The sequence below is a fragment of the Neurospora crassa genome, linkage group V (assembly GCF_000182925.2).
Source record: "Neurospora crassa OR74A linkage group V, whole genome shotgun sequence".
NCBI lineage: Eukaryota > Fungi > Ascomycota > Sordariomycetes > Sordariales > Sordariaceae > Neurospora > Neurospora crassa.
Genome location: NC_026505.1, coordinates 4,292,130 through 4,320,072, shown reverse-complemented (window position 1 = coordinate 4,320,072; position 27,943 = coordinate 4,292,130). Strand labels below are relative to the sequence as shown.

General features: G+C 52.6%; 7 protein-coding genes across 9 annotated transcripts; 3 read left to right on the top strand and 4 right to left on the bottom strand.

Moving 5' to 3' along the window:
- The first annotated feature begins 61 nt into the window (after positions 1-61).
- gnn lies at positions 62-3,494 on the top strand. 2 transcript variants are annotated; one of them, XM_011396399.1, is made up of 7 exons: positions 62-548; positions 756-890; positions 956-1,540; positions 1,609-2,463; positions 2,552-2,654; positions 2,726-2,782; positions 2,849-3,494. In XM_011396399.1, exons 1-6 carry the CDS (start codon positions 513-515, stop codon positions 2,740-2,742), a joined length of 1,731 nt encoding a protein of 576 aa, XP_011394701.1. In that variant the 5' UTR covers positions 62-512; the 3' UTR covers positions 2,743-2,782; positions 2,849-3,494. The 2 variants fall into 2 exon arrangements, with proteins under 2 accessions (XP_011394701.1, XP_011394702.1); XM_011396400.1 differs by having other exon boundaries at positions 406-548; positions 2,552-3,468.
- Positions 3,338-6,301, bottom strand: NCU06697 (Ser/Thr protein phosphatase). Its single transcript, XM_955919.2, has 4 exons — positions 5,953-6,301; positions 5,284-5,880; positions 4,879-5,228; positions 3,338-4,803 (listed from the first exon to the last, which is right to left on the bottom strand). Exons 1-4 carry the CDS (start codon positions 6,116-6,118, stop codon positions 3,799-3,801), a joined length of 2,118 nt encoding a protein of 705 aa, XP_961012.1. The 5' UTR covers positions 6,119-6,301; the 3' UTR covers positions 3,338-3,798.
- Positions 6,302-7,452: 1,151 nt separating this feature from the next.
- NCU06696 (hypothetical protein) lies at positions 7,453-12,777 on the top strand (the record flags this gene model as incomplete). The annotated part of the gene is made up of 4 exons (XM_955918.2): positions 7,453-7,496; positions 7,743-8,196; positions 8,260-11,079; positions 11,159-12,777. 4 exons carry the CDS (start codon positions 7,453-7,455, stop codon positions 12,233-12,235), a joined length of 4,395 nt encoding a protein of 1,464 aa, XP_961011.2. The 3' UTR covers positions 12,236-12,777.
- Positions 12,778-12,795: 18 nt separating this feature from the next.
- Positions 12,796-14,520, bottom strand: cox-6 (cytochrome oxidase-6). Of its 2 annotated transcripts, XM_011396397.1 has the most exons (5): positions 14,384-14,520; positions 14,084-14,269; positions 13,822-13,867; positions 13,542-13,659; positions 12,796-13,361 (listed from the first exon to the last, which is right to left on the bottom strand). In XM_011396397.1, exons 2-5 carry the CDS (start codon positions 14,242-14,244, stop codon positions 13,240-13,242), a joined length of 447 nt encoding a protein of 148 aa, XP_011394699.1. In that variant the 5' UTR covers positions 14,245-14,269; positions 14,384-14,520; the 3' UTR covers positions 12,796-13,239. The 2 variants fall into 2 exon arrangements, with proteins under 2 accessions (XP_011394699.1, XP_011394700.1); XM_011396398.1 differs by having other exon boundaries at positions 14,084-14,496.
- A 2,493-nt stretch (positions 14,521-17,013) lies between these two features.
- On the top strand, positions 17,014-19,380 carry NCU06694 (fatty acid elongase). Its single transcript, XM_955916.2, has 4 exons — positions 17,014-17,758; positions 17,818-17,887; positions 17,949-18,161; positions 18,227-19,380. Exons 1-4 carry the CDS (start codon positions 17,336-17,338, stop codon positions 18,532-18,534), a joined length of 1,014 nt encoding a protein of 337 aa, XP_961009.1. The 5' UTR covers positions 17,014-17,335; the 3' UTR covers positions 18,535-19,380.
- Positions 19,381-20,212: 832 nt separating this feature from the next.
- Positions 20,213-21,994, bottom strand: NCU06693 (hypothetical protein). Its single transcript, XM_955915.2, has 2 exons — positions 21,840-21,994; positions 20,213-21,551 (listed from the first exon to the last, which is right to left on the bottom strand). Exon 2 carries the CDS (start codon positions 21,416-21,418, stop codon positions 20,585-20,587), a length of 834 nt encoding a protein of 277 aa, XP_961008.1. The 5' UTR covers positions 21,419-21,551; positions 21,840-21,994; the 3' UTR covers positions 20,213-20,584.
- A 2,006-nt stretch (positions 21,995-24,000) lies between these two features.
- Positions 24,001-26,217, bottom strand: NCU06691 (hypothetical protein). The gene has a single exon (XM_955913.2). The coding sequence runs from the start codon at positions 26,050-26,052 to the stop codon at positions 24,823-24,825; it is 1,230 nt and encodes a 409-aa protein (XP_961006.2). The 5' UTR covers positions 26,053-26,217; the 3' UTR covers positions 24,001-24,822.
- Positions 26,218-27,943: the final 1,726 nt, after the last annotated feature.

Here is a 27,943-nt window from a genome sequence, read left to right as displayed (position 1 = left end):
ATGCACGGCTGTGTACGTACCTGCTTCAGTTTCTCGTCCCAGCGCTTCCACTTCCACAGTTCCCGCCTTTCCACCAAGCCAGCCAGACGAGATGGAGGTGGAATCCAAGCTCCCAGTCGTCAGATCATCATGCTTGGGGCTCTCTCGTCTGTGCCTTACTCCCACCTACCTCTTCGACCATCTCGGCCTTCCCAGATTAACCTTGCAACTTCTTGACCTTGCCACACTGCAGCCTCCTTCGACTGACTGTCCACTGCTTGTACACTAAGTAGTCGGGTATTCTGATATCTTCCGTCCGTATCGATCACAGGCTTGTCGCCAAGTTAGGTTCATTTACTTATAAAACCGCCTGGCGTGCGCTCCACATTTGTGTGATTGCTCCTTCTCTTCTTCTCAAGCGTCAGCAAGTACCAAGCAAGCACCAAGCAGACTTTTGAACATTTGCTTTCCTTTTTGGCCATTTTCCGCCCTCAAAGTCCAACGGCCGCAACTCGAATTTTGTGATTGTCAAGATGGCGATCACCAAAGGAGAGGATGTTTATGCTAGTGTAAGTCTACTCCTCTTTGTGATCCCATTCTTCTCTTCTTCCCCCCTCCCCCGCGCATTGTCTGTGTCACAAGGCTGGCGGTACTTGGAAATTCTATGTATTGTTGCATTGTCCAATGGCAGTATCTGCCTGCAGTACGCCTGCCGCAACCAGACCCAGACACTCTTCGCGAAGAATCGCAACAGCTGACATCCCCCTTTCGAATAGCTTCTCTTGAATGACGCATACCTTCCCGGTGCTCTGGTTCTTGCGCACTCGCTGCGTGATTCCGGCACCCACAAGAAGCTCGCTATCTTGATCACCCCCGAAAATATCTCCAACGAGGTTGTGGAACAGCTCCAAGTAAGCCTGTCCACCACAGTCCGACTTCAATCTCCAAGCAAAACGCATGGCTAACTCCCGACAAGACCGTTTATGACTATGTCATTCCCGTCGAAACCATTCAAAATGACCGACCGGCTAACCTGTTCCTCATGAACCGCCCTGATCTGCACTCGGCCTTCACCAAGATCAACCTCTGGAAGCAGACCCAGTTCCGCAAGATCGTCTATATCGATGCCGACGTTGTAGCTTACAGAGCTCCCGATGAACTCTTCGACCTTCCCCACGCCTTCTCCGCCGCTCCCGATATCGGTTGGCCCGACCTGTTCAACACTGGTGTCATGGTCTTGTCTCCCAACATGGGTGATTACTACGCCATGTTGGCTATGGCTGAGAGGGGAATTTCTTTTGACGGTGCCGATCAGGGTCTCTTGAACATGCATTTCAGGAACACCTATAACCGCCTCAGCTTCACCTACAATGTCACGCCCTCCGCCCACTACCAGTACATCCCGGCCTACAAACACTTTCAATCGAGCATCAATTTGCTTCACTTCATTGGCTCAGAGAAACCGTGGGTTCAGGGTCGCACCCAGACCACCGGGAGCAGCACCTACGACGAGATGATCGGTAGATGGTGGGCTGTTTATGATCGCCACTACCGCGGCAACGTGAGTGTCCGAACTGCTTCCCAGACGATCCATCTTTCAATCAACAATATACTGACTTAACTCACTAGTCGAACAAGACTACCGACGTTGTCCAGAAGTTCGTAAAGGGTGAACAACAACAACAGCAACAACAGCAACAGCGCAACGTCTCTTTCCAACTCCCTTCCAGCCAGAGCCATAAGACGCAGAGCCACCAGACGCAGAGCCAGAATACCCATAGCACCTACACCAGTCACGGAGCATCCTGGGATGCTTCAAGACACTCTCCTCCGGCTGGCTCCAAGCCAGAAGCTGCCAACTTCCCACAGACGCACTATACGATGTCCTCCAACACTCAACAGTTCGTCCCACCTGCCCGGTATCCCAGTCCGCCCAAGGATATGTGGTACAAGGTGCCCGAGGCGGCGCCCACTCAAAAGCCCGCTCCGATCTTCCCCTGGGAGAAACAAGCACCCGAACCCACTAGGGTTTTCCCGGAACCACCTCCTGAGCAGGGAAAGCTCTCGGCTGCGTCAACTGCGACGCCGTCCGCTGTGGCGTCAGCTACAGCATCGCCCACCCTTGAGCCGAAGAGCGAGGCTGTCACCCCGACAACTCCCGCAAGTGCTAACCCCTGGACCTCTTTCACAACTAGAGGAAATGCGTGGGATGATGTACCCGAAATCAACCGCTATGTCGACGCTTTGCAGAAGCACCGCCGCTCCGGAAGCAAGGGCTCGGCAGCGGCCACGTCGAGACCGACCAGTCCTGGTCGCGCTCAGAGCAGATCTAGGAAGAGCTCTAGGGTGACTGACTTCCCGACCGAGGATGACCGTCCAAGTCTTCCTGTCACCCCCGCGCCCATCCAAGGACCGAGATCCTCGAGAGGTGAGAATGAGCGGCAGTTCCCTGCTGCCGCCGGCGTACCAGCGCAATCCGAATGGGTATGTATACATGCATGCATAAGAAGTTGCTAATATCCAGCAGCCTCTAACACCCTTGTGGTTTGGCTAACAGAAATGATGATTGCAGAATCCCGCAGTCCAGCTTGAGAAGCTGGCGATACACCAGCAAGAAACGTTGCAGAAGCTCGGTGAGCGTCCTGCTTTTGGTGGATTGGCAATTGGGACAGCGGGTAAAGAGATCCCGGCTCGCGCACTTCCCTTTGGGTCCGAAGATGCAAGATCGCCAACTTATGTTACCCAGTACCCGTCGGTGCTTAGTCCGAAGCCCTTGAGAGCGAACACAACCGGAACGAACTCGGTACGCAGAATCTTGACGATTGACGAAGAGGGAGGGGACGTGCCGCTGACGACTACCGAGAAAAAGACCCCGAGCCCGCTGCCGACGCAGCCAAGCGTGACCACCGCCCCACCGAGCTATCAGGGACCAGGTGTGGCTTTTGAGAAGGGGGAAGACTTCCCAACTCATGAGACGCCTGCGCTTCCGACGGAGGAGGAGAGAGATGTCCTTGAGACGTAATCAACGACATCATCCTACAATCAGGTACAGACAACGCATCGTTGGCTTGACTGCTGATAATCGAAACTCAGTGTACAACTTCATGGGGGTGTATTCTTACCGGTGTACAAAAGCTCAAAACTGGCGGATATCAAAAGGACTTCTGTGAGGGGGTGGTACTGGAACTGGCCAGGCGTGGCGATTTTTTTTTTAGTTGACACTGGCTGTGTGAAATGAGGGATCAACCTGAACGTGTGCATCAAAGGGGGGCTTTCTGCTGGTGAATGCTGGACACGAAGGGTCCCTTTGAATGAAGTTATGCTTGAAAGGGTTCAAAGTTTGGGAACAGCGGCTTTTGGGCTTGGTTGTGGCATTCTGTTTCCTTATACCTCTCTGTTTTTATGCTCATGATCAAATGATAGACTTGTGTTTCCTTTTCAGCCTACTTTTAACAGAATCCATGTGTGGTCATCAATGTCCTAAATTTCAACAACTCCGACTAAGTCGATCCACGCTGATCATCGCTGCCATGCTTGTGCGATATTCCATTCTTCGGCGAACCTAACTGTTGTGCCTCAGCGTGGCTGGCTTGCTGAATATGAGTGGGGCGAACATCAGGGGTAAGTAAACAAACCAACTGTGATGCCAAGACTGAACAACCATACTTGTACTTCACCGTTGGCTTCACCCCTTACAAAGACCCAATGACTTCTGTTTCCCGTTTTGAGATCACTCGTTCTGCCTCCTAATTATTACCTTGCTTCCCCCCAAAACAACATTCTAGCTACCCAGCCGCACCACAAAAAGCCGACACTGCCTTACTGCACACTCCCATATCCTTGCTTGCACTGCTTGCCCAGCGCCGTGCTCCCACTGCGCATATAGCAGATTTTCGCTTTCGTGCATTCTTCCGTCTCACATTTCTTACTCTTGGCGCTACTCTTCCCCTGATACTGCGTAAACAGCTCAGCAAGCGTCCTGTTCCGCTCCATCGCCTCCGTCACCCCATGCCAGAACGTGGCATTAAGCGGTGCGTCGCTCGGCCAGTTGACCGCCGGCCCATAGGTAGCACGAGTCGAGTACTCTAGTTTGAAGACCGGTCCTTCTCCTTGTCCTCCGTTTCCTTCTCCGTCAACAGATGATGAAAGATTGGTATAACTCCCAACATCACTGTAGAACGTGAAGGCCTCCATAACCTCCCAACTGCCCGTGTCCACCTCATACATCCTATACCCGCTATTCAAGTTCTGCAGCGGTGTCAAACTGGGGCCGACCCAACCCGTCACCAGCGCTTCTTCTCTAGTTTGCGCCGTGCCGTTGTTACGGTAGTATATCGTGGCCTGGTCCTCATGCGAGTGCCCAAAGAAGATATTCGCAATCACATGCGGCGAGTACCTTTCCACAATCTGGTAAAAGTAATCCGCACTATTTGGGAGAGCGCTCCCGCCGTCCCAGCCGGTAGGAATGTGCGCCACGATCCAAACGCGCTGGCCGGCGTCTTCGGCGGCTTGGAGTTCGGTGATCAGGCAAGAAAACATGCCGCTGTAGTCGGGGTTGGAGGCATTCAAAAGGGCGAACGGGTTGTGCTGGTAGTAGAGGTCGCTGTTGAGGGTGATGATTTTCAGGTTTGGGTGGTGGGGAGGGGAAACGGCGTAGGCGGCGTAGTGGGTAGAGGCTTGTTGGGCGACAGAAGAGGGGAGCCAGTTGTAGTGCGCCCAGAGGGAGGAGACGTGGGCGTAGTTCCAGGAGAATTGAGAGCCTAGTGTGGAATTGTTGTCGATGGCGTGAGGGGCTTCGTAGTCGGCTGGGGTTGTGTCGTGGTTCTAGACGGCATTGGGTGGTGAGTTTCATGCTGGTTCAGAATAGAATGGATTTCAACGGTTACGAGTTGAACTTACCCCCAGAGCAGTATAGATAGGTCCGCCGATATAGGCCTTGAAAGTCTCCCAGATGGCAACTTCGGTGGCCTCGACGTAGGCGCGCGACGCCTGGTTTTCATCGTCGTGGGCGATCAGGTCTCCTGTGTAGAGTGAGAAGGCGGGTGGGTTCTTCGCGGAAGTACCCGTCAACGGACCAATGGATTGCAGAGCGGCCAGGGCGAGGTAGAAAGGGGAGTCGCATTTGTAGTAGCCAAAGAGAGGAGCCGACACGGAGATCTCGGGGACCGTACCGTTTGCTGGTGGTTCAGAGTATCTACAGCACATGTAAGATGTGCAGTTCGCTTCAGATCCGACGCTGTATCGAGGGTCTAAAGGTGGTTAGCATATTGGCCGACCTAAAAATGATTCAGCAGGTCGCCTCACCAAGATGTAGATCTGATAGGTGTAACACCTTGACCTTCTTCCCACTCCGACGAGGCTCAGCAGGCTTCTTAGGCTTGGGCTTGGGGAATACGGCCTTGGCGGAAGTCACAGTGGGATACTCGCAGACATTCTTGTGAAGATACGAGCAGATGTATTTTCCATCAAGTCCCGCTACATCGGCCTTTGCGAGTATCTGTGCCCACGAAGCGCCGGAACCGTTGGGACCATATGTAAGTTCGCAACTGCTGTATGTGCTGAACTTGAGCGAGTGACATAGCGACACCATGCCGCTTGGAAAGTGAGTGGGAGCCAATCTTGCTACCATCTGGCCCACCGCCAGAGCGGCAATGCACTTGGAGCATGTAGTCGATCCTCCGACATTGTTGCTCTTGAAGATTCGCGAAATTTCAGAGACAGCTGCTGACGCGATAGCTTCCCCAGTGGCATCTGAGATATTAGCGATGGGTTGAGGGAAGATCACCGGGTCATCATTAGAATCCGGGACGTGCTTTGGGTCCGTAAGATTGAATGGGAATGTGATATTCAGAACAGGATCGTATAAGACGGGTTGCGGCTGGTTTGTTGGACCTGGCTTGACTGAAACGCGGATATAAGAGTTAGAGAATGCTCTTGGTCATCGGGATAAGGCATTCATCATGTCATTCTCACCATAGTAGCTTGAGAACACTGAAGTTGGGAAAGCGGCAGGAACAGTGAAAACAGTTACAGAGCCGGGATAGGTGACATCGTCTGGATGGTATGTGGAAGGTTGTTGGGGATGCGCAAAGGCCAGCGCAACGGCCATGGCCATCACAGCGCACCAGAGGAGACCCATCTTGGTGGTTGACCGTGAGAACCAGAAAGCTGCTCGGAGCTCAGATCGAGAGAGACTGACCGAAGAGCTCTGAGTGTATTTATCTTGGAAAGTTGATACTCCACCGACTGGGAAGTGGCATCCACGTCTTTTGTGTGACGGGAGGCTGGAGAAAATTTGTAGCTTTCATGGGCATTGAATGCAACAAAATCTACCTCCAACCGAAATAGGAAGTTCGTTTTCTTAAGTATAGATCCACAGATTCCGACTTGGTTAGCATCGGGGTACTGAGGTGGTACCGGCTGTCCGGATCCCCCCAAGTCTGTGATAACGACCCCTGATCAGTGACGTAAGTGTACTTCGCTCCTTATCACTGCCGTGTGTGTTCCATGGGACAGCACGGTGCCCGAGAAGAAGCTGGGAAACGAAGCTTACTTACACTACTGCCGAACCAGCACGTTCAAAATTGGCAGTATCCAATTGGGTGCGAGTGTCGAATATAGTCCGCAAACCTTTGATCTCCGAGTGTCCAGCCTCCAGCACTGTGTTTGCCCAGAGTAGCTTCTTAGGGGCGGAACTTGAATCACGGTGGCATAGTTCGACAAAGCAAGACAGGGTGGCATATAGGTGAAGCACGGCATTGAAAGACAGTCGCGATGTTGAACCTCCGAGCTCGTGTTCGCAAGTTAAAATGACGGGTATTTCTCGAGGACGACGCCGCTCTCGAATTGCGTGGCTCATTGTGTTGATGCGCAGCACGATGTGAAAGTCTCGAGTGAATATCGCCATGGACGATACCGCGTCCTCGTCACTTCTAGGCCGACACCAACCCGCCGAAACCTTTGACTGACGTGAGAAGCATCCTGTGTCAGATACACACCGGTGACTGGCCTCGACGACTTTGCCCGACCGCTTAGGGAGATGGTAAAAGGTAAGCCAAGACAAATCGAGTGCTTGATCAAGTGCGGCCATGTTGATGGGTCTTCCATGCGATGTCAAGGGGAATTCTGTTCAGCAAGGAGAATTCTGTTCAGCAAGGAGAATGGACAATAGATGGTCCTGCAAAGGCCCAGCCTCTGCCGCGGTCATTCATCTGATCTCGGGGCTGCGAGATGTTTCGGATGGAAACAAAGTGGGCTTAGATATTGTCTCTGCCTTGAACAAGCGGTTGAATAGGCATGATAGGATATGGATTAAGACAAGTGTCAGTGGAGGTTCAAATGTGAATTGCGAAGCCATACTCTTTTTTCCTCCTTTCTGTCTTTTGCTCTTCCAAACCCATCCAACTTTGGGATTGAACGTTCATAACAGAGCAGACGGAAATATCAACTCGAAGCAGCCATAAGTAGACAACAATGCCGAAGAGTTCGCGGGCTGAGAAGGCTGAGCAATCATCAAGGTAAGTGTCGAAGCTATTCGCACGAGGATGTTGTTGGGTGAGAGGGAGATCAACAATGGCTTAGAATTACAGTGGCTCGGTGGGCTTGTCGGTGCTGCACTGCCGGGCCCTGTAGCGAGCTACCCTGCTGCCCCTGACAGTGAAAGGCTGGCCAATAGGTTACTATGGTGCCTTCTGCAGGTGCGGTGGAGTTGCATTGTTAGCGGCCGCAATGGAACGAACAGTGGCTGACTTGTGTCTAAGCAGTGCGGCTACAGGAGGCCATGTCAGCCTTGCCGAACCACACCAGGACCAAAACAACAACGACGCTGTGGCAGCGCACGAAGCTTGGAGAAGAAAGCTCCATGAGAACGCGAGACGGGCCGTCGAACGAATCGGACCGTTCTCTCCCAATTCGAAGCCTTCACAGCGCACCGCGCACAAAAGTGCGCCGTCAGATCCGCCCTTGACACCTTTCAGGCGCAGCGGCCGTGTCCCTGTCCCCCAGAAGGACACCACCGACAAGGTCGAAACCGGGAGGGTCATGCCCAGAGGGCGCCGCGGAAAGCCAACCAAGGCCAAGAAGCCGAAGAAGGAAGCGTCGGAAACATTCTATTCAGTTCGGCGCATTGCTGGGGAGAAGACCGAAAAGGGACGGCTGTTTTACCTGATCGACTGGGCCAACGACCCCGTCACTGGGAAGAGCTTCGATCCGACCTGGGTATGTTTTTGACTCCATATCATGCCCTTGCGTGCAATAAACTAATCACCAGCATGCTTACAGGAACCAGCTGGACACGTGAACGAAGCTGCAATTGCTCACTGGGAGCTGATCAAGGACAAGGCGCCGCAAAGCGACGGCAGCACCGAGCAAGAGAACGAAAGCCAGGACGAGGGAGACGAGGAGGACAAGTTGCCAATTGTTCGCCGCCGCCAGAAGCGCAGACTCTCGTTGGATCGAGAGGAAGAGCAGCAGCCGCGGAAGCGAGCTCGAACCGCCGGCACGCAGGACGGCAACACGGGCGCCAATCCTCGCGTAAAGCCCGTCAAGATTGCTGTTGAGATTCCGTGCGAACCCACCGTCGACCCGTCCGATTTCGTACCTGTCTTTGTTTCATCGCAAGGCAGTTCCCAGCCCGTCTCGCAGCATCAGGAACCTGCAGCGTCACAGGAGATCAGCCAACGGACGATTCCCGACTCACAAGACGTGGGTGATTCCTTGCCATCCCTGCAGGAAGCCCAGAAAGAGCCAGAACTTCTGCCCGACGACGAAGTTAGCGACTACCATTCAGCGGTGGAAGATCCGAACTCTGAAGACGCTGCTATTCCGTCTTCCTCATTCGCGTCTGCCCAGGCTCAGTCGACGCAGTCTGGGGCCGAGGTTCCGTTCAGACAGATCGAAAGTTACTTGGCTATCGAACCCCAATCCATCATCTCCGACAACCAGGAAACCGCAGCCGAGGAGGCCTCATCACAACAAGACCTCGAATCAAACGGGAGCAGCTCCCCGCTCGGAAAGTTCTTGACACAAATCGATTACGATTGGTCACTAGAAGAGGCCTCATCCAAGTCAGGAGTTGTCGTCTCAACTAGCCAAATCGTGAGCCAAAACTTGCATAACCGCAGCCAGGGCCCGGCGAACGACAAGCCTGACACCACAACTCCTACCCACGCTTCATCCCTTACTTCAAACAGCGCTTCTTTGCAATTCGCCCAGGTTCTGCTCTCTTCAAGCGGCATTTCACAGCAACTGCGCAGCCAAATCGAGCTCACCAGCTCGATCGAGAATTCTACGCAATCCGAACGGGCGGCCTACCACAGCCAGACCGACAGCGACACTGTTCCGGCCACCGTGCAGAAAGAGGTTAGTGGCACCAAAGAGCTGTCAGCATCACCATACATGATGCTGCGCACGCTCGACATAATCCAGCTCACTAAGCAGCCGCACTCTGACAGCACAGACAGAATCGACCCAGAGGACTTATCTCATAATTCGAATACCCCTGCCCCTTCTGCTACCTTGCCCACTGCGACCTCCTCAACACCCCTCACTCCTGTTCAAGACGAAGACTGCGAGACAGCTAACTTTAGCATGGACGACGCGTTCTCGGCGGAAACGCCCCAGCTCTCCGCAACAGAGACGCTGCAACGGTTGCGAGACCACATCTACGGCAAGCAGTCAGATGAGCCATCCGCACTCTTAACCTCGCCAGCGCCGCATCCCGACCTTGCCACCACCCAACCTGAGGAGCAGGAACCGCAGCCGACCATAATCTCACCAGCCAACGTTTTCCCTGCGCCTCACCCTGATGCGACGGATCCGTGGGAGATTCAGCCATCAGGTAATATTCTTCACAGCATCGATCCGAGTCCTGGGTTGCATCCGGGGTCCGTCATTTCCAACGGTGAGACCATTTCTGCTGTTGAGCAGCTTAGACGTAGTCTGGGACTCCCGTTCACTCCCCACGCCCCACATACAGAGCTCGATATCTCTCCCGAGCCGGTAGAAACCCAAGAGCATGTGGCATCCAACGAGTTACCTGCTACTATTGCTCCATCTGATTTAGATGCCTCAGCCGACCACGATGCACTACCGTCCCGTGAACATGTCGATTTCGAACAAAACAACGACGACATGTCTCAAATATCTCGGAATATGGACTCCCAGGAACCCGAGGAAGAATCGGAGTTGACCGAGTTCTTGGTCACCCTACCGATGGCGGCAAATTCGCGTCCCCAATACCTCGAAACGATCGACAAGAACAAAGCTTCGATGCAGGAGTTTTGCCAGGCCTTTAGCGAATCTCATCCGGCGATGCCCAACGATTTTCTGACCGCAAAAATCGACTCCATATTCCAGCGACTGGCCGACCTCTGCGACTTGCCAGCCTACGCGGACACCATCCCGGCCATGACACCCACCGAGATGATGAAGCACGCGACGGGAACGAACACAAAATTTTCGTTCATCTATGAGTTTCTTCATCTCGCTCGTGATATGAATCTCCGAGTTCTCATCCTTTGCCGACCTGGTAGGACATTTGATTACTTGGAAGCTGTGGTTTCTACACCTGGTTTCAACTACAATGTTCTTGGGCGTGACGAGTCAACCCCGTCTGATGAGGCTTCCGACGGTTTGTGGGTGGTTCTCGCTTCACCAGACCAGGATTTGTCCGCCGTACGTGGACCTGTCGATGTGGCGATCAGGTTTGATCACGAGACAAGGTCAACCAGATTCCCGCCCGGCCTGGTTCCTGTTGTCTTGTCTCTCGTAGTCTCCTACAGTCTAGAGCATGTTGACCTACAACTCCAGCAGATGGAGCATGAGTTGAGCGATTTGGAAAAGAAAAACGCTCTTACCCTGGCGATTGCCACTCCAACGGCGAGAAGGCTGTTCGTAAACCCACCAGATGAAGGACATGAACCGCACAAGGCAGCCGAGCTTTTCGCCTGCTTTTTGCAGAACCCCGATCATGATCTATCTTGGGAGCCACAAGTTCTCCCTGCGGATGTCTTTGATGACTGGTTGAGCTCGCAGAACCGTATGGAGTCAACTCAACATGTACTTCCTTCAAGAGATGCCACCGGCCGTAAGCGCCACTTGGTAAGTGTCAGAAACCGAAACGTACCCACTATGGTTATCTTAGGATCAACTCGCTAAACGAAGGAAAAAAAAAAAACAGGACGAAGTTGATGCTGGCACGCCCAAGAGAGTAAGGCTTTCTCAGACCCAGACTCCTCGAAACGGCACACCGTCTCGAATGACCGATTTGCTAAGAAGCACTCTGGAAAAATATCCCGGTAGACCGGCAACACAGTTCATGGAAGTTTCGGTAGAGCAGCTTGAAGCCCTGGCCTTTAAGATCTTTGAACTGGAGTCGGATCTCGAACGGGAAGCCAGTGACGAGAATCGAACTCGACTGCTAGCCAGGAACCTCGGCGTCGAACTGGCGTCTTACAAGCGCACGGTGGAAGTTCTACAACCCAAGTACACTGAAGCCCTGCACGACCGCAGCACGTTCGAGAAGACTTGCAAAAAGGCCGTTGACGAAAACGCTGCAGTACAGAAGCGGCTCGAAGCCAGCAAACACGACCTAGACACAGCCAAGGCAGACGTGAAAATCTTGGAAACCAAAATTGCCGACGCCCAATCTCAACTTGCTAATTCCTCCAACCCAGACCTAGCCCGTCTCGCCCGCGCCGAGCAGGAGCTAGAGGACACTAGAAGCAAGCTCGCCGCTCTCGAAAAGCGCATGGCCACCGCGACCAACGAGATGGAATACAGCCGCTCCGCCTATCAAAACGCCTCCAACGCGCACACGGAGCTAAACAATGAGAACACGGCGCTGAAGCGCAAGATTGAAGAACTCCAGCGCAAAGCCGACGACAACGTCGTCCGCGTCAATGAGATCAACTCCGACCAGGAGAAGAAGTTCCTAGGCAAACAAAACGACGAGTACCGGGCCATGATTCGTGACCGTGAGCGCGAGCTGGAAAACGCCCGCGCCGAGCTAAGACATCTCAAGAGCGGCCGCCGCGAGACCCGCCAGGCTAGTGTCCCGCGGAGTCCGCGCACGACGACGGGCATCATGAGTCCCAGGACGACGGTCAACCGTAGAGGTGCTGGCAACACGACGGATACGGCGGCAAGTAGTCGGGGTAATAGTCCTGCGCCGGGCAATGCTAGTGATGGAAACGGGAATGGTGGAGGAAATGGGGGCATAAACTTTAACCCCCGGTGGGGGCACCTCCGTGATTAGGGCAAGACGAATAGGAGTTAGAACCGAACCTGGGGGTCGGAGAGCGAGATCGTTGGGTGCTTGAGAGAAGGAAAGAATGGCTCGGCTGTCGGTCGATGACTGCAGCTGTTTTCCTGGTTCGTGACCAAGGACCGAGACAAAGACAACGATTAAGATGGCTTCAGGTCAGCTTTCCTTATGTCCCTGTCAACGGTGGAATGGTTGGTGAAACGATTGTTTGCTTATTGCTTGTTACCTATTGGTCTTTTTCTTCTTCTTCTTTCTCTCCAGCCGGTAGGAATATCTTTTCACAATACCCATCTCCCTATCTTACATCTTACGGTTCATTAGATCGATTGTTTTCATTTTCTTTTGTATGGTTCAAGGTACTCAGGTTGCATTTGAGGATCGAGGGATGCACATGAAAGAGGTTGAGGCACTCGGCGCATTGGGGTTACCTTTTTCTAGATACTTACTCTACCTGCTATGGATAAAGGCAATAGAATCCAGGTAGAACCAGGCATGACAATCGTGAATCTGGTCAATCTCTTATGACGAATGGTAACCAGCATCCAGCTTTTGTAAAATCTATGGTAAACTCATTACTGCCTTTCGAATACATCTATTTTGCTGCTCTCTACGATCATGGCATGGGATATTCATCGTCCAAACACAATCCGTGACACAACCAACTGTTATCGTATCCAACTCGACAAACAGGTTGAACTCGTTCGATTCCTCTCTCTAAGGCCCTCTTGGATATACTACGCCCTTACTTCCTGCAATAGGAGTTCTCTAGGCAAAGAAACATGTATGGTACCAGGGAATTAGCGTTGAGTGCGCTCTCCTATTCATAGGTTCCAAGCACACACGCTACGCTTTCCCCTTCCACAAACTCCCCCTCCTCTCGCCACAATACTCTCATATCCCCTCTTTTCAAACTTCCAAAGATTCTGGGAGAATAATTGATGGGTCGTTGGAATGGTGATTCTCATGGCATCTTCTAAGTTACGTTGGTCCTAAATTTAGTTGGCCTCCTCGGGGTAGAGGTCCTCCTTGAGGGTGATGCCGAGCTCCTCACGAAGAGGCTTGAGCTCAGCGAGGTACTGCTCGTACTGGCCCTTGTTCTCAACCTTGGCCTTGATGCCTGTTATGACGGAAGCCCGTTGTCAGCATGGTTCTGGTTCCTAAAAGACCGTTTTGCTGTTCCCTATCCACCCGAGCTTATCGGACACCTTGGTATTGACGCATAGGCTGGTCGTCGATGGCTACGATGTGTGCGGGTTTCGGTGGCGGCAGTGATGGATGTTAGGACGGGGGCTCTTACCCTCGAAGACGCGGACAGCGGTGGGGAAGTCGTTGACGCGGCGGGCAGCCTTGAGAGCGGCGGCGAGAACGGAGGGGGAAGGGACGAGATCGTAAGCGAAAGCGTTGTTCAGGTTGCGCTAATTTCGGTATGCCAGCGTCAGTCTCACAGTCTCTTCCTTCCCTTGCCCCTACCCAACAAGTTGAATCATTGTTGTCCCTTGATCGATAATGCAAAAGGTGCGTCGTCGAGTAGGCCGTGAGAGTCGAAGTGGGACGGGAGCATGGAAGGTGGTGCATACCTGAAGCTCGAAAACATCCTGAACGGCATCAAACTCCTTCTCGTAGCTGTTGGAAAAGGCGCAAGTTAGGAATTGGGGAGTTCTCGAGGGCGCATGGAGGTGTTGATGGGGTGGCCCTGGCTGAGGCTGAGGGGAGGAGAGTCGGAGGCATCACGTCATAGTGAAGCCGAGCTAGGATAGGCAGGTAGCTAGCTCGGGCCTGGGACCTCCGGGGCTCGGAGAGGTAGCAGCTTCCCGGCCGGGCTGCCGGGGCAAAACTCACCGGGCAGTGAACTCCTCGAAGGTCTCCTCGTGGTGCTCGGAGCGGAAGCGGCTGGAGGTGCTGAAAAGGCTGACGCGGGCGGCGATGGGCTGGGGGCGGGCAACGGCGCGGAAGAGGCCGGCGGAGGGACCGCGGACGGCAGTGCGGAAGAAGGAGGCCATTGTGACGGAAGGACGGAGGGGGCTACTAGAAGATGAGAATTGAGAGCACACGGTAAGAAGCTGGAACTGCGAAGCGAGAAGACCGGGGGGGAAGAAAAGGCAAGGCGGTAATTGGCGGCGGAGACGGAGAAGCACGCACGTTACGTAGAGGGAGGTACGGTAGCTGAGATGATGGTCTCAATTAATGCTAACGAGGTTGAGGTTCGATGGTGTGCGACGTAAATGCTTGTTCAACCCAAGTGGAAGTCTCCGGTATTGCACTGCATCGGACCATTCGAATACTTCGGCTATGTCTTTTCCGGTTAGCTGACTAGCTGTGTTTTTTCCGCCCTCGAGGTACTTCTGGACAAGCCACTCGGTGGTCAGTGCACAAGCTCCCTAAGCTCACCTTTCCAATTCGTACATGAGCTTGGTATGCAATTGAACAGACAACAGCCCACTTTTCCGCACCAGTAGTGGCTGAAGTGGCTGAAACATTTCTTTAACTTCATAATGAGGCTGATGTCGAAGCAACAGAACGTGGGGTACCTATAACGCCTTCCTGCAGCGAGCCGGATAAATCGACTGTGTGCTCAGATGAATCCGCTGTGTGGAGCCCATACAAACTGACAGCCAAGACCCAAAGCTTGGCATCTCTCGCGCCAAACTTTCGCGATCGCAAGTCATCACCAAAATATCATTGTCTCGACAACGACAACGAAAGCTCAAAACGACTTTTTCTAAAGCGTTGAACTCTCATTTATATGCGGGGGCCTCTCACCGGCCCCCTGCACCCCCGGAACTAACCCTAACACCTAACCCTAACCACTAACCCTAACACTAACCTTGGGGGTAGCCCGCGAATTGCTATACAGTCGATTTATCCATCCAACACAGTCGATTTATCCGATCCGTCCTGCAGCGATGATGCAACCAGTGCGTGTTGCTCATGTCGGTCTTTCACACAATGAAGTGGTGTCTGTTGTTGCGGACATTCACTTCAACTCATCATCGTGTTGACCTTGATATCCCTCACTTTTTTTCTTAGACAATTCCCAGGATTGGGAACATTTGAACCGGCAAGCGCTGGAGATTTACGGATCAACCTATTTATCATCGGAAGAAATTGACTGCCAACCGAATGTTTTGACCGGCACATGGTCTCGTCATCTCAGGATTCACGGCTTGTACACTCGTGTATTTGTGGGTGGATGAATGATGGGCTGATCGAAAGCCAGTATGTAGTTCGGAGAGAGTAGAAAACGCGTCTTGTAGTATTGGTGGGTTGGGGTTGTTGAACAGGCGAGAGCCGCGAAACCTCAAAAAAATGGACTCGATTGAATCATTGAACAAACCGAATTTGTATACCCGCTGGTCAATGTCTTACCGTAGCACTGGGCCACCCCAGGTTGTGAGCTCAATCGCTGGAGGGCAAGCCATTCACCTTCTCTTATACGCACCGTTGGTTCGGGCTCGCCTGGGTGTTTGAACGTCCTCGTATCAATTTCCACGATATCTCTTCCTGATAACCAAGTTGTGAACGTCCTGCACTAGCTACTTCCCCAAACCTCGGCATGGACTCTACACTACTCGTTTGATCAAGAGTTAGCCCGTTGCGGCCCGACAGTTGACGCTCTGCATGATGAACGAGGTATCCGATGTAGGGGGTTGTAGCTATTTGGTGGACCTTGAACGGCCTAGAAGACTGCCCCCAAGTCTCGAGTCAATCATCGATCTCATCCGTGTTTCAACGGGCATGTTGATTTTTGGTAGGACCGACCCTTTTCGATGGAGCCCGCGTTGAGTCGCACCGGAACACTCACGAGATACGATTGATGAACCCCGATGTGAAATAGCTACACTGCAATCTCATCACGGGCTTCGCCGCGCCTCTCCACTGTCATCAATGTCATCAGTTAAGGTCATTATCGGTCATGAGTGGCAGTAGCTATTTCGATGTCTTAAGACCCGTGCCGGTGCCGTACAACTGGATAGTTCGGCACGGTCAGACGGAGATTCTGGATGTGATTGGGTGGTCAGCGCTGCAATGGCAGATTGGGGGACTGCACATGCAGGAACTGGAAATGAAAAGCCAAGTGTCGTCGAGGCTACCTTAGGCGCGTCTGGGTGGCTACCCCTTTTCCACTTTGTTGACTATCGCCCAGAACGACTCGCAGTGAGTGCCAGGCACCACTACAGCGCCGTCCATGCGGCTGACTACCTTCTACACCAGAGTGCCATGGCCCGGGGATGGAGACCCGTGCACACGGAAGTACCTGCTCACTGACACTGAAGGAAGGCCTGGGAGCCTTGCCTCACTCTCAGCTTCCCTGTCCTGTGGTGAAATGGGTGGCGGAAGTTCCAGGTGGTGATACTTGCTTTAACAAGACGTGATTTTTAACTGGTGCGAGCATGGATGATGGATGCGGCGGCCAGGAACCGTGTACACTTAACATGGATTGGACTTGCGAAGGGCTGAGATTTGGCGGCCTTGCTGTTGGCCACGTTAGACCTTTCAAACTGAAGTCTACTCTAGTGTACATGCTGCATCATGTCAACAAAGGTACTTTTGGCCTTCTTCCATCAAAATTTGAAGTCATGATAACTCGCTTTGGGCTATTCATTCACTCGCACCATTGGGAATTCTTCTGTGAACGCCCCTGCTACCTGTCAATTCAACGATTCCAAATCTGTGTATAACGCTCGTTTTTGGATGTAGTCTCGTCGGCATCGTGATCACTGCGACATTCAGAGAAGCTCACTGTCCGCCTTTCTGCAGAGGTACCACAAGTGGCCGTAACTACTGCGTGGCCGATTTCTTGGCGGCGGATTCTTGGGGGCCTAATCTCGACCAGTCTCCCCCGTGCCCGCCCGCGGATTCCGAGCCTCGAATACAAAAATCTTGCCGCCTTTGGTGCGTCGCCCGGACAAACACAAGTCCCTGAATTCCGTACGCGGAGCCCCCCAGAGCAACCCCCTTAACCCCGTCGCGCGACGCTCCAGCACCTCCTCCCGTCCCTATATTGACCTCTTTCCCCCCAGCACCCGTCCAGCTCGGCTCTCGATTGTTGCACAACAACTTTGTCAACATCTCTCACTGCGCGCATTCAAGATGGCGACCGCAAGCCCCGTGTCGTTCCTCGACAGCCTTCCCCGGCCCACCCTCGACCGCCCGTTCGGCATTCATCTATGGCCCATCTTCAGCAAGGCCTTTGAGGCCGTCGTCGGCTACCCTGCCGAAGACTTCAGATTCGTCCCCGGCGAGACGCCCATGTCCACTCTCAAGGAGACCAGCATCTTCATCGTCATCTACTACACCATCATCTTCGGCGGTCGCGAGCTCATGCGCAACCGCGAGCCCTTCAAGCTGCGCACGCTTTTCCTGATCCACAACTTCTACCTGACCGCCATCAGCGCTATCCTCCTGGCTCTCTTCATTGAGCAGCTTCTCCCCATTGTCGTTCGCGGCGGCATCTTCCATGCCATCTGCCACATCGACGGCGGCTGGACTCAGCCCCTGGTTGTCCTCTACTACGTATGTTGTTGCGGCTCACCGCCTGATGGGCTTTTGGGATCGGCACTAACCTTGTGCAGTTGAACTACCTTACCAAGTACCTCGAGCTCCTGGACACCTGCTTCTTGTTCCTCAAGAAGAAGCCTCTCAGTATGTTGCCGTTGAAGAAGAGAATGTCGCGCGCCGTACAACGATTTCTAACATTTTGCAGCTTTCCTCCACTGCTACCACCATGGCGCCACTGCTCTTCTCTGCTACACCCAGTTGATCGGCTCCACCTCCGTCTCCTGGGTTCCCATTACCCTTAATTTGACTGTTCACGTCGTCATGTACTGGTACTACTTCCAGAGCGCGCGCGGCATCCGCATCTGGTGGAAGGAGTGGATCACCCGTCTCCAGATCATTCAGTTCATCATTGACCTCGGTAAGCTTTTTTTTTTTCTCGTTCGCAACGATCTCGTCACCCACGCTAACTCTTTGCGCGTACAGGCTTTGTCTACTTCGCCTCTTACACCTATTTCACCTCGACCTACTTCCCGTGGATGCCCAATGCTGGCAAGTGCGCTGGCGAGGAGTTTGCTGCCTTCTCCGGCATTGGTATCCTCAGCTCTTACCTTGTCCTCTTCATCTCCTTCTACTTTGCTACCTACAAGAAGGACGGAAAGCGCCCCACTGGTCGCAAGTCTCTCCGCAGAATGTCCCAGGCCCCGTTGCCCGACCCTAAGGATATCGTCAGCGCCAAGGCTTCTGGCGCTCGCCCCAGTGGCGCCGCTACTGCCCGTTCTCGCAAGGCTTAAATCGTTGGCTAGATTGCGCAGTTACCGATCCCTCATGGATTGACTTTACCAGAACGCTGTAAAATGCATTCCTGGCTCCAGATTCGTCCACAGACAGCCATTGCTGGCTAAGGGTTTAGCGCTCGTGGCGAATTTATGACGACGAGGATGCTGTGCCCATGAAGGTACAGGGCCCCAGATCACCTACCGGCGGACGCCTTCGGTACGATTCACCTCGACTAAAGATATTGTAATGATGACATCTCGATTCATTCACGGGACTTATGAACGGGGGAACAAAAACAAGAGACGACATGGCTCGGAAAACTAATGACGATGTATACTTGGGGCAACAGGCGGCAACCGATGGCAAGATATCGGCTTTGTGGCTGGCACGGGTTAGAGGAATACGCTTATCTCATGACACTAATGGGCGGACAAAAAGATCATGTATGACTGGGTTTCTTTTTGGTTGGCAACTATTCTTTCCCCCCTTCTTTAGACGAGAGCAGCTTGGGTGGGGACCACTGGATATTCTCAACCGGTTCGCCAACTGGGTAGTTTGGGTTGCTCTTGGGCTTTGGGGGGCGGGTAATGATGGATGGGCTTTGGAGAGTTCAACTCGACACGCGTATGGGTCGTCCGACTTCTTCCTCTACTTCTACTCTTTTCTTCCGCTGTCTTATACTTTTCTTCATCTTGTAATTCCTTTTCCCCATGTATTATGCACGCGCGGACGGAGGAAGCAAGCCCATGGACGAGCCGGATCAACAAGCCCAGATAGAAACATGCGGAGCATACGGACCTCAAACCTACATAGCAAACATAATGTTATTGTTATTGTACAACAAAAAGCTTGCGCCTACGTTTCAGCATTGTTCGCAACAAACTGTCACTTGATGATTTTGCGGATCATTGTTTCATATGGACGGGGACGTCGTGGGAGGTCGCGTCCTTGCGAGTCCTGTTGATTGTTTGGGACTGCTCCGTCCTCGATCCAGAAGCCGACCACCCCCTTTGGTCACGCAGCCGTATCAGGATCAGACCGGAAGCTAGACAGCATTTCATTCCACAAAGAACAATTCTTTCCATGTCGTATGGTGTTACGTGGAAAATCACCTTGAGGCGACAGCGAAAAGCGAGATCCACTCGGTTCAACTTCCCTTATCGTCGCCCAACCCACCGAAGGCCGGAAGGTGGGGCCAGATGTCGGAGCCGAGACGGGACGGCGCGTGAACGGAATCCTGACGCGAAAAGTGGGTCTGTAAACGGAGTTTAGCCGATTATTGAAGTGGGGCCGCCTTATGAGCCGACCTCCAAAACTTTCAAGTTAGTGGAACCCCTCCTTTCGGGTAAAACATGCGGCTAACGGCCCTGCCCAGGTAGGTACTAGGCTTAGCAATCGAATGCGAAATAATGGAAAAGAACATGTTGATTCGGTTTGGATATTGAGTTCATGAATCTGGTCGACGAGTCTGATGAATCCAGTGGCTAGACCTGATGAATTCCCGATATACTTGAAGTCGGACTTCTGGTGACCAAGTACCGCGGAAGGAAAGTATCAGAGACAAACGGGGTTTCCTTGAAGGGAGATTCGGGAATGGAGTGAGTAATCTAACAAGCAACGCAGTATTAAATAATTGCCCGATCATTATTGGAACAACAGTAATGGCGTAAGGCTGGGATAGCACAAACATGAGCGGGACAGATTGTATAAGATGATATCGGTCAAGTCGTCCATAGGAGGTGTCTGACATGTTTCTTTGGGGCTAATATGGCTATCGATGTGAATCCTTAAGGACCACGGCTCGCGCAAGTGCACCTTGAAGCAGAGGTCGCTTTCAGAGGTATAGTGGCCGATATATCGGTTGTAGAACCTGCTGCTAAGAATGCCAGTATGTGTATTCATTCATATCAGTGTTCTGGCTCGCCAAAAGCCAGATAGATGATACTGGCGAGCCACATACCGTACTGCAAGTTGGACCGTAAGAACATGGATACCGGTATTATATGTCTGGGATTGCGCTTAGACATCTCCGCGTGCCGATTTGGCTGATTCCCCGCGGAACATTCAGTCCTCAATCTCGACAAAACGTCCTTGTGCAGCGTCGAACCGCAACCCACGAGGCTTCAACGGCTCGACATGGGCCTTAGCTGGATCAAGCCCGCACAAGGCCAAAATGACCTTGACCGAGGGGTCCTCAGTGTTGATATCGCCCACCCAGCCAATTCTACCCTTCTCTCCCACGGGACCGTAGGCCACCGCAGCTTGCTGGCGCACCCGCTCCGGATCCCGACCTTCAGGACTCCTAGTAAGTCTTGCGGCGATGTTCAGGTTTGGATCCTCCTGAGTGGCGTCAGGAACATACCACCTGTGCTCGCTCTTCACACCCGACAGGCACAGCGACTTGACGCTGTAGGCAGCCTTAAGACCATTCTTGTCGCCAATGTCAAAGTGCGTAGCGTCGCGGATGCCGTCGGCCTGTTCGTTCATCACGACGATGTTGCGCTGGTACATGCCGGCCTTCCACTCGGGAAGGCCCGAGACACGGAAAAAGTCGTCGAGGTCATCGGGGATGACAAAACACGCCACTTGACCGGTGAGTACAGCGGTGGCGCCTGTGCGGCGCAGGTAAGAGAGGACGTGCTCCCAAAGAGGAAGGTTTTCGGGAAGCGTGAGCGCGGCGTCAGTTAGGACGATGGCGGAGTACGGCTCAGAACTCTCGTTGGTGAGGAGACGGGTGAGGGTGGCGGCCTTCTTGACGCGCTGAACAGTAGCCAGCTCGGTCATGGGGGTCAAGAACCGGTTGACAGATTCGTCATAGCACTCCTGATATTCGAGAGAGACAACGAGAATGCGGGGCTTTGGGGCCGCTTCCGCGTCCAGGTCGACGATGACGGGCATGGTTGGAGCTGAATTTTCCGCAGGTCAAGGAGATCGAGAAGAGAGAGGACCTCGTTGTTGCCCTCAGACACTGAACCCTCTGCAAGTCGCTAAATATTTTGAGCGGCGTATGAGACGCTGTACAGGCGAGGCACTGAGTATGGGCCAATGTGTCAATGCCGGATAAGAGTCAGCTTTTGACTGGAAAAAGCGGCGACAAAAAGAAGGGTAACGATTCTGTAGTGGTAATGGAAGAGCAAATACGAAACCGCGGCAACTTATAAGTTACCTAAGTAGGAAGCGAGTGCCGGTGAATGGGAATCCCAGTGAATGGGCGCCCAGACACGGATCTCAACAGCTTCCATCTGATCGATGTTACACAATGAATTGTTTGCGCTCCGCCGAAAGGAATTTGATACGGCAACTCAAGAGATTAATTCACCTTTCAAACGGGGAAAGCCAGCGTGCTTGTAGACGCTTCTTGTTTGGGATGGAAGGTACAACAACAAATTCGTGACGTGCGATGTTTTACGGCGGAAGGTGCGTTCGGGTTTGATGCAACTACGGGTTACTAAGATTATGCCTGCAACTGGCCCGCATTGGCCTAAGCTCACGCTTTTGCAAATAGTATTGAGCCTTTGGAAAGTCGTTGTGTTGGATAAAACCGTTCTGATATCGCTCTATGTCTTGCTGACGCATCAAGATTATCATCCATCTAATAAATGGTCAGTATACCTGCAGGCTGGAGTTTGTTGTCGGTGGTGATCTAGGGATGAATGGCGCACAGCGGTGCATTTAGTATGTAATTGCTGATGGCGCATAAGATGCACAGACTGTGGGGTCCAGTTACACAATGAGCCGGCAGCTGTCAACCCACCCAGACCGGAATCAAGGGGGAGGTATATATACATAAGACAATGGGAAGCCTAATGAATTGGCAATGTGCTTCCTTGATTTGAAAGATAAACGCCACTGTCATGCCAGCCAAACGGACCGAGGGACTGGTTTATACTTCCTTTACACAATTCCTCGGTCCACCCCACTCCTCGCTCGTCTGGCTTGTACATGGCGATAGCTTCCTTCCTCACGCTAAGTGGTTCTGTCTAAGCTTAAGATGGCCTACTTTTGTATATCAGTAGAAGTCTTCCTGCTTGCCGACCTCAAGATGCGGGTGTCGAGGGCCGTACAGGCAGGCACACCTCGGTTCTGACGCGATGTGCCAACCAAGATATACTTTCCCCTTAGCTTATTGACATGTATTTGATCTGTGTACAGGTAGGTGCCTTCATGTCGAACCCATGAATGGACTATCTCTTCAAGGGCGAGAATGTAGACACCAAAAACACCCAGCACATATCCCAGCGCAAGTGACATCCAAAACTTCTCTTTTTTTTGGTCAATCGATTGTCATGATCTTTTGCGTTGGGGTTTTGGGGAAAGCCTCAGACACTACAAACCACCACGCTAACGAATCACATCACAATTGGATTCGTGTACAGGATCCGAGATTGGCGAAAAGGATTTAGGACCGGGAACGCAGCGTTTATCCAAAGTTGCATCGGCCCCACATTTGACTGCATTCCCTTATTTCCCCCATTTGATCCGTCGTCAGTAACTTCTTCTGGAGCCCGAAGAGACACTTCGGCGAATCCGACCTGATCAGGTAAAGTGAAGTCCATGTTGAGTGTCTGAGTGACGATAGCTTTTTTATTTCAATGCTCGGACCTCCTTCAAGCTTCAGCCTTCAACCCATCCATTAGTCCACCCGGTTCACTGTGTCCGTCTCCGTTTTCCGAATCCCCTCTCCCTCATCCTCTGAGGCCCCATAATTACACCTAGCCCATCCGACGCACGGATGACCCACCCTTGGCTGGGTTCCCATGGCTACCCATGGTCTCCATGCATCCCATGAAAATAGACATCGGTGTTGTTATCGTCGTCCGTTTCCGGTTCGGTTCCATACCCGTACGGTTTAGATCTCTCCAATCTCATTTTAAAATCTGCCTCCGGATTCTCTGATTCTGTTTGACGAACCAAGAAAACGGAGATGGCCACGGGGGACGGGGGACCTTGAGAGCTGGTGGAGTTGGTATGCGGAACATGTCGGAGACTGTACCATGGACTTACCTTATCAAGGCGTCAAAACGATGAAACGATGAAACAAATTTCCTGAATCGCGTTTGAGAGATAACGGAGGGCGGGATATTCATCACCTCGTGTTGCGAAATCGGACGTCTTGGAATTTTGAGGTGATTCGGCTTCCATGATGTTCGTGCATTTCATCAGCCTTTGCTGACCTGCAAGTCATTCTTCCCCTGATTCGGCCTTGTAAAAGTTACAGCGACTACACTAGCTAGCTGTACCTGCATTCAGTTCATGCACTGTCAAAGAAGTTTGAAATTTTTCCGATGTGTGCTGCTGCAATGGAAGCTGGACAGGGGAACGGGAAGTGAAGCCAAGAGCCCAAGACGTCTCATTGAGGCCAGTCTTCGCCAGCGATTACCCCTACGGAACCATTATCTCCGCATAATCCCTACTTCAAAGAAACATTGGCAGGGTATGCATCCAGGGCAGCCGATTATAGTAGCATGGCTCGCCAGGAACCCGGTGTGGCATGAGGAAAATACATCTAAAACCATACGAAGAACAGAGGCATGAAGAAAAAAGGTGACATTCAATGGCAGGCCGGCATGACCGATTTCGAGGTGCAAGTGTGGTGGGGATCTGCTTCTTGATTCCATTGAATCTTTTAAAGAGCAAATACAATGTTACGTTCATCATAGCAAGCCACGGTAGCGACGTGAGTGTGATTCTGTATGTTGTTTTGGCAAACAATGCCTGTCTTTGAATTTTGTAGAAGCCATCCAGACAGTGAATGGAAATAGTGCGTAGTGGCGGAGATATTGTGCCTGTGAAGGAACGAAGAAACCAGAACAGCGCCCTGTGGTATCATAACATTCGTCTAGAAAAAGAAACAACAAAAAAAATAAAAGCGAACGAAAAAAAGAAAACAGAGCAACCGAAGATGACGTTGCGTGAAAACCTCCCATGACCCGAGAACTCCATTCAATATGTATGAAAGAAAACGAAAAAAAAAAAAAGACAAGATAATTGCCCGCCTGCTGTGTTTGAATATGCTTTTGCGCAGGCATGACAGATGTCGAATACCTCTCTCTCTCTCTCTTTCTCTCTCTGCTTCGCCATGTGATCCGAAATCTGTTTGTGTTGTGTGTCCAAGTCATTCCCGCCTGCGTCTCTTTTCCATTTTAGGTCTCCCAACTCAACCTCTTCTTTGTTGTATGCGATACTGCGGACTGTGCCCGCTCCCCAAGCTTTAAAACGCCATGCTTGCAATATGCCGTAAAAAAATAAGAAAAAATATCAGTGTCCGGTTCGGTTTGGTACATGCTGCGTGTCGCGTCGCTTTATGCAATGTTGATCCGTCCCGTCAGCTTGATGCTCTTGCGCCTTGCCGCAAACCCGCTGAGGAGTCCTCTCCTTGGGACGCTGGTAGGAGAAAGAGGAGAGACGGGCGAAGCATCCTCTGGCAGTGATGGAGGCTGTGGCGATGAGCATGGCCCAGATGGCGTGGACATTCTAAAATTCTTCCTTGACGACTTATCAGAGGTAGCGGGTGACCCCGGTACACCAAGCTGCTCCGGGCCTTCCTCAGGGAGAGGAGTGGTGACAGAGAGCGGCATCATGCTGCTGCGGGACGGTGGCGGCTTCATAGAGTGTCTTGAAGGAGGCGGTGTGGTGCGCTCTGACAGTGGCTGGGGGCTCGCCAGCGCCGGACGGCTCCTCTTCCTAACGAGGCTGAAGGTCCTCGTAACTCCCTTCAACAGAGTCAAAGTTGGTGTCCTGGGAGATCTCGCCGGGCTCGTCACGTCCTCTGGAGTATCGGCTCTAGGAACTTCCAGCGAGATGGAGCTGCTGTTTGCGAACGGGTCGACGTTGAGAAAGTGAGGCTTCCTCATGGGCATCATATCGATGGGAAGACTGCTCTTCCTTTCGGGAAGCGCAAAAGCGGACATGGGGCTGGCTGGTGTGACTGTCCGCTCGATGGGGATATTGCAGGACACTGTGCTTGACCGCTTCCTCATGTGGCCTCCCCCTAGGCTCGGCGCGGCGGAACCCCTCCTGAGGGTGGCGAGGTCGACGATCGAGGGCCTGCCAGAAAAGATGACCGAAACAACACGGGCCGTGTCTTCACGGCTACTTCGTCGGGAGGTCGTTGTGGCGGAAGAGGCTTCCTTCTCGTTGCTGGACTCGTAGACATAGTCGGATAGGCTGTCGGTGTCCGAGGAAGCTTCCTCCTCGGAAGAGAGATAGACGTCGCCAAGTGGAGACGGCTTTTCCAACTCGGCAGTCTCAACCGTGCCACTCATCTTGAGCTGAGCCAAGCTGTCAAGCAACCTTGAAGCCCTCAGAGCACTCTTCTGAGGCAAGGCCGGGACAGTTTCCTCATCCCCCTGCTGCTCTACCCTCTTGGCATCCACCACTTCGGGAAATTCGCCGTACATTGTGCTGTCGCAAGATGGATTGCGGGTGTAGACCTGGGCGGCTGTGATATCGGATGTCTGTGTCTCTGATATGGGTCTTGTAAAACTTGGTGTGCTCTCCCTGGTCGGGAGGGATTGTGTATCTGTCGACATGATGTGGCTGGAGATGGGATTCTGGATGAAGAGAGCAGTGTAGTAAATGTTGAAGCCCTGGGGAAGGGCAGGCGCAGGTAAATATTAGAAGACCAAAGGCTATTTTGTGTGCTGCTCTGGCTTGGCGTCGTACTATTCTGATGGAGGAAATGGAGAGGAGCAACGAGGAACGGCAGAGGGATCCACGACGGTGGGCAGATGTTATTTTAACGAGACCCAGTTCTGCATGGGGTCATTACGCTTGTCACGACCTGGTCAGGACCTGACGGGGGGGGGGGGTGTGCTGGGGATGGTACTGAGGTACAGACGAGACGAGACAAGTCAACCTGGCATGCCACCGTCCTCTGTCCTCCGTCGCACAACGTGGAAGCCGTGCCAGCCGTGGTAGCCGTCCGGACGGTGGCATGGTGTGGTTGTCTGGTGGGTGGTCGCAGCACATTTCAGATTTAACGGTGCGCATATCAAGCACAAAAACGGTCAGAGAGAAGACAGGAGGTTGGCTTTGGATGCTGCACCTAAACCTACCTGCATACAGCAGCATACCTACAGTCAACAGATCGCCTAGCGTCACCGCATGTCTTCGATCGCATGCATCCCAATGCATGACACACTGGACTGGACAGAGTGACGGGTTCTTGACTTCTTGTCCATCACACACACACCATCTTCCTAGTTTCTTGTGGTTGTATCGCACACCCATCTCCATTCTCGCCTTTTCCCCTGAGGCCGGCGTCGCAATAGGAATGAGCTCCAATGAAGGGGGGTTGCAAGGATGACCGAGATCAGAGGCAGTAGTCCAGTCAGAAAAGAAATAAGAAGAAGAAGAAAAAAAAACGTTCTGAGCCTCCCAAAATCTCTCTGCACGCCTATCCATTCCTTCCCACCACCACCATTTCCCCAGCGGGTGCCGTACAAGCACCAACCTCGCAATCCTCCTCCATAAGCTTTATCGACGGCCGGGCACTGTAGGGGAGGCGGAGAGGGGCACGGTCAACCGTGCATTTCAAGTTTAATGAGGACCCCGAGGACAATCGGACACGACGATGATGGAATCGACAGAATGATGGGAATCAAGGAAGCGCAATTTGCACGTGGGTGATCAGAACAGTGATAAAGACTCGCGTTTCAAGTTAGCCGGACTGTCGAGTCCACTTTCCCATCCGAATGCTCACCCTTTGGACGTGGAACCCTTGCCTTGCAATGCCTTGTCTCTCTTTCTTACTTCGAGCTTCGGGTTGAAGCAGTCTCCGCTAATGTTTTTACGCCATCTTTTAGCGCTGCAAAAATGTGCAGACTTTCACAGCAATTCACACACCACCACACTTCCCCCTCATCGATCAGGGATTGGGGTTCTGTGCTTCACGAGCTTTTGATCTTTTTGACGGTCAGCTGGATGGATACAAAGGGAAGACGTGCTGGTCAATCATCTGCAGACTCACCGTCGTGACCAAGATTCGCGAGAAGAAGCCGACGGATCCTGGAATTTCAACACCTGAATCACACTACACATCAAATGCCCCCAGAGCCAAGTCGCTTGCAGAAACGGCACCAACACCATAGTACGGAACCAAAACGGCGCGTCTGGTTCTCATCCCAAGCCTCATAGCCGTGGCTTCGGGTCCCTTCACACCTTGGCTGCCACAACGGGTAAAAGACGAACAGGCCCGAGGACACGAGTGGAGAGGGCCAACCAGGGGCCCGAGACCCCTTCGACCAGGGCCTTATTGGTAAGATTGGACGCCATGGGGTCTCAGACTGGGAATGCCAAGGTGTCTGTGATTGGATTTTCCCTCTCGACATCGTCGGCGGCGGCAGCATTGAACTGTCCGTTTGATTGGAGCATTCGTTCTCGCCAGTGCTGCTCACTCACATGCTGTGCAGTGTAGCAGTA

What these genes read in the sequence shown, in the direction of transcription:
- gnn (XM_011396400.1), top strand. Translation starts at nt 513, where the DNA reads ATGGCGATCACCAAAGGAGAGGATGTTTATGCTAGT. An exon ending in GAGAGGATGTTTATGCTAGT is followed by an intron (nt 549 to 755) that starts GTAAGTCTACTC and finishes CCTTTCGAATAG; the next exon opens with CTTCTCTTGAATGACGCATA. An exon ending in AGGTTGTGGAACAGCTCCAA is followed by an intron (nt 891 to 955) that starts GTAAGCCTGTCC and finishes ACTCCCGACAAG; the next exon opens with ACCGTTTATGACTATGTCAT.
- NCU06697 (XM_955919.2), bottom strand. Translation starts at nt 6,118, where the DNA reads ATGGGTCTCCTCTGGTGCGCTGTGATGGCCATGGCCGTTGCGCTGGCC. An exon ending in AGTGTTCTCAAGCTACTATG is followed by an intron (nt 5,881 to 5,952) that starts GTGAGAATGACA and finishes TCCGCGTTTCAG; the next exon opens with TCAAGCCAGGTCCAACAAAC. An exon ending in CCTATCAGATCTACATCTTG is followed by an intron (nt 5,229 to 5,283) that starts GTGAGGCGACCT and finishes AACCACCTTTAG; the next exon opens with ACCCTCGATACAGCGTCGGA.
- cox-6 (XM_011396397.1), bottom strand. Translation starts at nt 14,244, where the DNA reads ATGGCCTCCTTCTTCCGCACTGCCGTCCGCGGTCCCTCCGCCGGCCTC. An exon ending in TTCGAGGAGTTCACTGCCCG is followed by an intron (nt 13,868 to 14,083) that starts GTGAGTTTTGCC and finishes CTTTTCCAACAG; the next exon opens with CTACGAGAAGGAGTTTGATG. An exon ending in AGGATGTTTTCGAGCTTCAG is followed by an intron (nt 13,660 to 13,821) that starts GTATGCACCACC and finishes TACCGAAATTAG; the next exon opens with CGCAACCTGAACAACGCTTT.
- NCU06694 (XM_955916.2), top strand. Translation starts at nt 17,336, where the DNA reads ATGGCGACCGCAAGCCCCGTGTCGTTCCTCGACAGCCTTCCCCGGCCC. An exon ending in CCTCAAGAAGAAGCCTCTCA is followed by an intron (nt 17,888 to 17,948) that starts GTATGTTGCCGT and finishes AACATTTTGCAG; the next exon opens with CTTTCCTCCACTGCTACCAC. An exon ending in TCAGTTCATCATTGACCTCG is followed by an intron (nt 18,162 to 18,226) that starts GTAAGCTTTTTT and finishes TTGCGCGTACAG; the next exon opens with GCTTTGTCTACTTCGCCTCT.
- NCU06693 (XM_955915.2), bottom strand. Translation starts at nt 21,418, where the DNA reads ATGCCCGTCATCGTCGACCTGGACGCGGAAGCGGCCCCAAAGCCCCGC.
- NCU06691 (XM_955913.2), bottom strand. Translation starts at nt 26,052, where the DNA reads ATGTCGACAGATACACAATCCCTCCCGACCAGGGAGAGCACACCAAGT.